Source organism: Xyrauchen texanus, chromosome 25 (genome assembly GCF_025860055.1).
Source record: "Xyrauchen texanus isolate HMW12.3.18 chromosome 25, RBS_HiC_50CHRs, whole genome shotgun sequence".
In the NCBI taxonomy this organism is placed as follows: Eukaryota; Metazoa; Chordata; class Actinopteri; order Cypriniformes; family Catostomidae; genus Xyrauchen; species Xyrauchen texanus.
This window is the reverse complement of record NC_068300.1, coordinates 14,472,430-14,479,759: the sequence shown is the minus strand read 5'-3', so window position 1 is coordinate 14,479,759 and position 7,330 is coordinate 14,472,430. Positions and strand designations below refer to the sequence as shown.

Genomic DNA, 7,330 nt, shown 5'->3' with positions numbered 1-7,330 from the left:
TTCTCACTGATTTTTCAGCCTCTGGCTCAGGATCGCGATATTTTCTTTAGACAACTGCAACTTTTAAAAATGCGTTTTGAATTTTAAAATTCCCTGATACTTCCAGATTTTGCATGAATGTGGGAACACTAGCAAGCTGTACTAATTAAAGTGCACCAGTGAACTGATCAAAAAATATCATGATGAGTACATTCAGAGGAAACCATATGTGAATGAGAATTGTCTGTCGGTTAAAAAAGAACAGTTTTAGTTTGAGATGCACGTCAAATCAATGTGACCTCTAAACTTTCAGGTCATCACATTGAATCATTCACATGATACAGATTCGCCTACTAACTGTCCAAATGGAGAATCTCTTCAAAACCACAACTTCCTTCTACAAGGGAAATACTGCGTAGTCACAGTAGCTGTCTAATAAAAGCTGCCACAGCTCATCACAGCATAGCAATCAGATGAAGTCATGATTACTCAGATTATAACAGTTATGAATGTAATCTTAAACCCTATATAGTAAAAAGCCATACATATTTGTAATTTATATGTGCTATCTAGTTTTAAGCTTTCTTTTCTGAGTTTCTTCCTGTGCTTTTTTCTATTTTATTGCTAGATAAATTTAAATAAGAAAACCACTCAGATCTGGTTTGAGATCTTGCTTGAAAAAAATCTCTTTTATCACTAAAACAATTTATCTCAAATGCTAGTATATGAAAATTATGAATATTTCTTAATCGATAATGTAAAGAAGATATAAGCACCAAATATGATTTCTGTTCAAAATATATTTATATTGAGAGCTGCACAAAATCAATGAAAGATAAGCAATATCTTTCATTTTATGTAATAAAAAAAACAGAATGCCCAAACTTGATTTTGTCATTGTGAGAAAAAGTTACAGTATGCAGAAGCTCTTGCCACATCTATACATCCATAAAACACATACATACAAATGTAAAAACTCTAAGGTTTGACTGGTACACTAAACTAAGTCAGGCTTCAGTAATAAAACTCGAAGAGGCTGTACATGGTATATGTACAGTAGCTGCACTGGATCTCTTGTGACCTTTCAAAAATATTAATGAAAAATCTTTAAAAAACTACTGAATCTTAAAATACACCTGTTTGTCACTTAAACAGGTCTGATACAGTTGCCATATAATAACAGTGTACCACATTCCTCGATTGCATTCACATCAGTTCTGTACTCAGTGTATCTGTGTTTTCAGTGTAAAGGTGAAGGTTGAAACATTTCTGAGCATGTTTAAGGAGATAATGTTCTGGCAATTGAGAGATTTTTAAGGCTTTGTTTTAATAATTTAAAGCTGATATGTGTCATTTCTGTGCATGTTTTCCATATCATCTTCATTTCTGTGAAATCGGCCTACCAATGGCTTACTTATAGTTCTCTGCATATTAAGCCGGGATAGGAGAAAGTATTTTAACATAGATAAATTACAAATTTCAGCTTTAAGCATCCAACAAAATGCCTTTTCTATTTTTCCTTTTCTGTTTTGGTCCATCGCCTTTCTAACCTCCCATAAACCACAGGTAATTGTTTATGGGAAATTGGATGTTCAGTTGGATACTTAGATGCTTTTATATTTGGAATACAACCTTTGATAATATGTGTAATACTGATTTTATGGGAATATCTGCATGCATTTTTTTCATATAGAAACCACATGCAGGGCGTTTCATTTTCTCTTTGTTTTGCACCATTGACCTGAAATGCTACTGGGTGTCTTAATTAATTTACTGTTGAAGACTCTGTAATGTAGGATCCAAACTCGGGCGTGAGTAGAATGTCATCTTTCTCTGATTCCATTGAAAGAAAGCAGAGAACAGCAAGCAATATAGTCCTTTAAGATCCCCAAACATCAAACTGCTCATATCCGGCTTTTTCACCAGTTAAGTCACTTTGGTTGTCCACATATAAAATCTCATTCAGAATGGCAATGTGTCCATGAAGATTTTATCCACAATTGGTGGAGGTGGGACCAAGTCTTCCAGTTTAAGGTAGAAGATTCGCTGGAGACCCTGAGTGCACAGTGTTCTCAGCTCAGGAAGCTTGCCCAGGAGTCGGGATAAGTTGTTGGGCCGGGTGGCTTCATGGGCACTTGTGGAGACCTGGTCTCTGAGACATGTGATCAGGCGGGTTTGGAAGTCCTCGACCCGTTTGGGCTCTTTCAGGCCATGACGATCTGTAGGTCACAGTCTGGATTAGAGACTTCATTTTTAGGTTTACAACACAATAAATCTTGTGTTGGGTAAAATATAACAAACAAAAGATCAAAAGACAGTTATGTACCTGTGATTATGACCAGTGTGGCAAGGCAGGAGAAAGACGAGACATCCAAGTTCAAGCGATGTAAACTTTGAGAGAACTCCATGATTGAGTCAATCCAGTCGCCAAAGCTTCGCACACACTGCGTCCGGTGGAGAACCACACCATTGCAGAAAATAAGTTTGTCTGTCCCAGGGTTTGACCTGGAGTAAATGTAAAGAGATGAATAAGTTATTTTCCACTGATAGACTACTTATTTTATGGCAATAAACGACATAACATCGACAGCAATAAGTTCTTAAAGGGATAGGTAATCAAAAAATAAAATCATCCCAGCACTGAGTACTGTACAGATACACAAATTTACTGTCATACAAATTGAATTAAATTCACTGTACCTATAGGCTAGCCGAAGTATGAAGAGCTCAACAAATGCTGACTCCAGGAGAAGCTCTTGGTCTTCCTTACAAAAGGCGTTGAATCCAGGAACGTTTCCAGCCCACTTTCTGATAACATCCATTGATCCTGTTAGCAGGTCATAAAACTGCTGTATGTCATTGGCATCCTCCTTCTCAGACAATCCAGATACTGATTCCTGATACTAAACAAAGACCAAAAAAACTTAATTACCTTTTTAAGTATACAGAAGATACATGATACAATATAAAAAATATGTAGCAAACATTAAGCACAGTGAAGTGTGTTTTGTCCTCACCTTTGAGTAGTCCAGATTTCCACTGGCAGGGTTTGAGTCAATATGGGCAGTGATGAGAGAGGCGATGAGGTTTACAGGGGAGGAGACAGACAATGAGTCTTGGACAACTTTTGGCTTGGATGGCAGACGACCCCTTCTACCTTTCAGGCTGTCTGTTCTCACAACTACACAAAGGGAAAATATATATACTTATTAAAATGCCTTGAGTATGTGGCTTTTTAAAAGGAATATTCTGGTTGTGATACAAGTTAAGCTCAATCAACATAATTTGTGTCATAATGTTGATTACCACAAACAAAAAAAACAAAAAAAGATTTTTTTTTTTAGGGTTACAGTGAAACACTTACAATAGAAGTGAATGGGGCTAATTTTTGGAGGGTTTACATACAGAAATATGAAGCTTATCATTTTAGAAAAGCACTTAAATTATTTCTTCTGTTGAAACTAATGTATTATTTGAGCTTATTAAGATTAAGTTGTTTAAATCGTAATTTTTTCAGTCGTTTTAGGGTCTGTTGAACATCATGGCAACGAAGTTGTAAAATTGGATGTAACTTTACAGAGAAGAGTTTAGAAACCAAATTTATCACACTAAAGTCATGTTAACACCCATAGTGTTTACATCTTGTGGCAATACTTTTGAAACTGAGTATTTTAACATTTACAAATTGACCCTATTCACTTCCATTATAAGTGACGCACTGTAACCAAGATGTTTGCCTTTATTAAAGATAAAGAAGGTCAAGTCCAAATGTATTTTTGTGGAAATCAAAATTATGACACAAATGCTGTCGATTGAGCTTAACTTTTATTGAACCCGGAATATTCCTTTAATACAGATTAACCCAGTAGAAATGATAGTGAAAAAATGCCAATTATAAAATTGGAATTACAATAATGTTATGTTAAATATACCTTATGTATCTTGTATATATTTTCTTGTATGCAATAGATGGATGGATCCACAACACATAAAAGGCATACAAGAAAATACCTACAAGAAATCTGTCCATTCATTGCCTGATGGAGGTATTAGTTCTTACCTTCTTTTACCATTCCTACAGCTAGGCACTTTTGGAAGCGGCAGAACTGGCATCTGTTTCGCCGCCTTTTGTCCACTGGGCAGTCTTTGTTGGCAAGGCACACATACTTGGCATTTTTTTGTACTGTACGCTAAAAATCAAAATAGGACTTTTCAGTTGAATCAAGTCTAATACCCCAGTGCCAAATTATGAGATTAATTAGCATAATTATTTGAAATAATACTGTTTATTAATACTATATCGTAATATTATATGACAATATGCTTATGTTAATAGGACCTGTCTTACCTTGAAAAAGCCCTTGCATCCTTCACAGGTGCGCACCCCGTAATGCTGGCAGGAAGCATTGTCTCCACACACTGCACAGCGTCCCTCATTTCCTGTGGGGCTTCTAACTTTAGGGGAGAGATGTCCGTCCATCAGTGCAGACCCATCCAGACTACCCTGCTCCAGGCCGAGTGGACTGAAGGGAAGAGGAGAACCGTGCTGCGAGGTTTGAGAGAACGGGTCCTGATCTTGGAGCTGAGACTGCATCTGGCCCAAGGGAGAAAGCTCATTGGCTGTGACGTGCCCAAAATTGAAGTATGAGGGAGTTTGAGCCAGAGGTGTCTTCTCAGAAGCCCAGCAGCCATCATCTGGGGAGCAAGGACCATAGGTGCTATCCCAGGCCGACATGGGCTGGAACCCAGGGGTAGAGGGTGACGGAGCAGAGGCTGGTCTTCCAAAGCAGTTTGACCCACCTGAGGAAGACAATGTCTCATCCAGGTAACTCAAAGCAAATGTGCCTGGGTAGCAGCCGTACACATGGAGGTCATCCAGCTTGAACGAGGAGTCCTGTCCTGAGGTGACGCCTGCAAAGGTAGACGCAGCACCTGTGGCAATCTGGCAGGAGTAGGTGTCAAACTCGCCCATGTAGCCTCCGACCAGAGAGGTGATGCTGGGTAGAGAGGGAGTAGAGAGCTGGTCCCGCTGGTCACTTACATCCATGGCCAACCTGGAGGTGAAGTCAGGATTCAAAAACTCTGAGCTGAAGAGGGAGCTCTCATAAGTCTGAACTCCATGTTGACTTTGAACACAGGTCATTTCTGTAGAACAGAACCACAACATCTACTTTTCAATACTGTAGATATTGCCTCAGAAATGTCTCACAAAAACCAAACATGGATGGGGAGAGGGCAAGTTTGAAATGTGCCACCTCAGATATTTCAGCCAAATGGGTTTTTGAGTGACACCCCTGCCTGCACTGTGCCATCAAATACCTCAAGAGCTGAACTAAATGTCCTGACCTACAACTAGACTGCACCTAATACTTTATTTACAGGTCAAGAAGTCAGTACTAAAGCCACTTTTCTGAAGTCCTCTGAGATTCTGAGAAAACTTGGAGAGCTGTCTAGCTGGAAAGGGCTGCCATATTTATTGTGTCACCACATCCAGAGACTGAACAACGTCATATGAGCAGGACTCGTGGGTTTTGCATTATCGAGAGGGTGCGAGTATGTTTGTGTGGGCGGCAACACATGCGAGACGGAGTCAGTGGTGTTTATGGAACTTTTTAGATGGATCCAAATTTCCCTAATAAACACAGGCAATGAGTATTTGAGTATTATCTTTAGAATGTTCCATAAGGTAACTGATAAAGAAGAGGTCTGATTTGTAGAAAGACAGATTTGAATATGCACAGTGAGGGAAACTGCATTCAAATCACACTAAATGCAAAACATTACCACTCCACATTAATCTAATCTCATGTCCTCTACACTTATTTATAGACTGGCAATGGAAAAATTTGGAAAACATGCCAATGTCTGTTCTGCGGCCATCATTTTATACTTGACCTCACTTTGCATTTCATAAAGGGTATAATGGTCGAACAGTTTGAAAGACTGCCTTGACCTTGCCCAGGAGCAAGGTGAGAACATGGCACCACCTGATGATCATCTGACCCCTGAACTCAAACACATATGCAAGCTGTCATTTGACTGACCCCATATATTGTATATGAACACTGATTAGTGCACATTAACTGACTAATCATAATTAACTAGTTTTATTCAATTCAAAACTATAATTGAATATGAATGAACCAACCTGACTACATTAGGTTACAAGACATTTTGAGGGTAATTTCAGATAATATAGTATATATATATATATATATATATATATATATATATATATATATATATATATATATATATATATATATATATATAAAAAATAGTCCCTTAAAGTAACAACTGCAGTCTAATTTTTATAGTGCATTTAATGCATTTGCAATGTACAGCGTTTTCTCTATCATTAACATCACGTGTGAAAAGCAATACACACTTTATGTATAGTACATATCACAGAATACATGAACATTCGTTTAAAATTGAAGATGTGTGCAAATAAATTGTCGGCTGCGTTCACAGAATCACCTGTTGCATCGAGACATTGCGCGTGCACTAGTTTTTATTACAGTTATTTAATTAAGCATTTTAAAATGGCTTATGTTTAAGTTTAAACCACGTTTCAACTGTAATATCTTAATAATACCTCGTCCCTAAATGTGTTGGAAGCGCACTTTGTTGTTTCGGAATACCTCGCGCGCTCCACAGAATGAATAACACATTAAAAATAGACCTGAACCGCAAAATATTTCATTTGATAAATATACACCTCTATTTTGTACAAATGCAAACACGTATGCTGTTCGTATATGGTTTAAATTAAGCATAAATAAGTTAATTAGAAATAGAACTGCATTAACTAGTACATTTTAAAAGAAAATGTATTACTAACCTGATTATGTATAGCAGTGCGGGACTTGTAAGCGTCCGTATTCCAAGTGATGGATACTCATGTATAACGTCCACGGCCACGACAAGTCGGTTTTCTCACATTTCAATACTAAGCGAGCTGATATATACCGACTACTTTATTTTGCCGTTACGTCAGAGGTTGCATCCTCTCGAGGCGTTCCACTGGCAAATATGGCCATGCAGGGGCGGAGATCCTCAGCGAATCTTTCCGGATGCCGGCCAATCAGAGCGCTCGAAGTCAAAAGACATGACGCACGCACGGGATTCCATTGACGCAAACAATCCGCACGTTTATTGTTCTAAATATAGCGGCGTACTGCTGTGCAACAACTCGTTTAATTTAGTTAAAAATAGTGATGAAAGACACAAATAACTAGCGGATAAGCAAAGATGAGCAACATATCGAGTAAAAAACACGCCCAAGACTTTTACTTGTTTAAAACAGGAACAGAATGGCGAGACTCAAGGCAAATGAAAACAAGAATTC

At 38.0% G+C, this 7,330-nt stretch overlaps 1 protein-coding gene across 1 annotated transcript; it reads right to left on the bottom strand.

Annotated features, from left to right (window-relative positions):
• Positions 1 to 771: 771 nt before the first annotated feature.
• nr4a1 (nuclear receptor subfamily 4, group A, member 1) lies at positions 772 to 6,937 on the bottom strand. Its single transcript, XM_052091460.1, has 7 exons — positions 6,824 to 6,937; positions 4,328 to 5,124; positions 4,040 to 4,169; positions 2,997 to 3,160; positions 2,680 to 2,882; positions 2,306 to 2,484; positions 772 to 2,198 (listed from the first exon to the last, which is right to left on the bottom strand). The coding sequence occupies exons 2-7, from the start codon at positions 5,120 to 5,122 to the stop codon at positions 1,942 to 1,944; spliced, it is 1,728 nt and encodes a 575-aa protein (XP_051947420.1). The 5' UTR covers positions 5,123 to 5,124; positions 6,824 to 6,937; the 3' UTR covers positions 772 to 1,941.
• Positions 6,938 to 7,330: the final 393 nt, after the last annotated feature.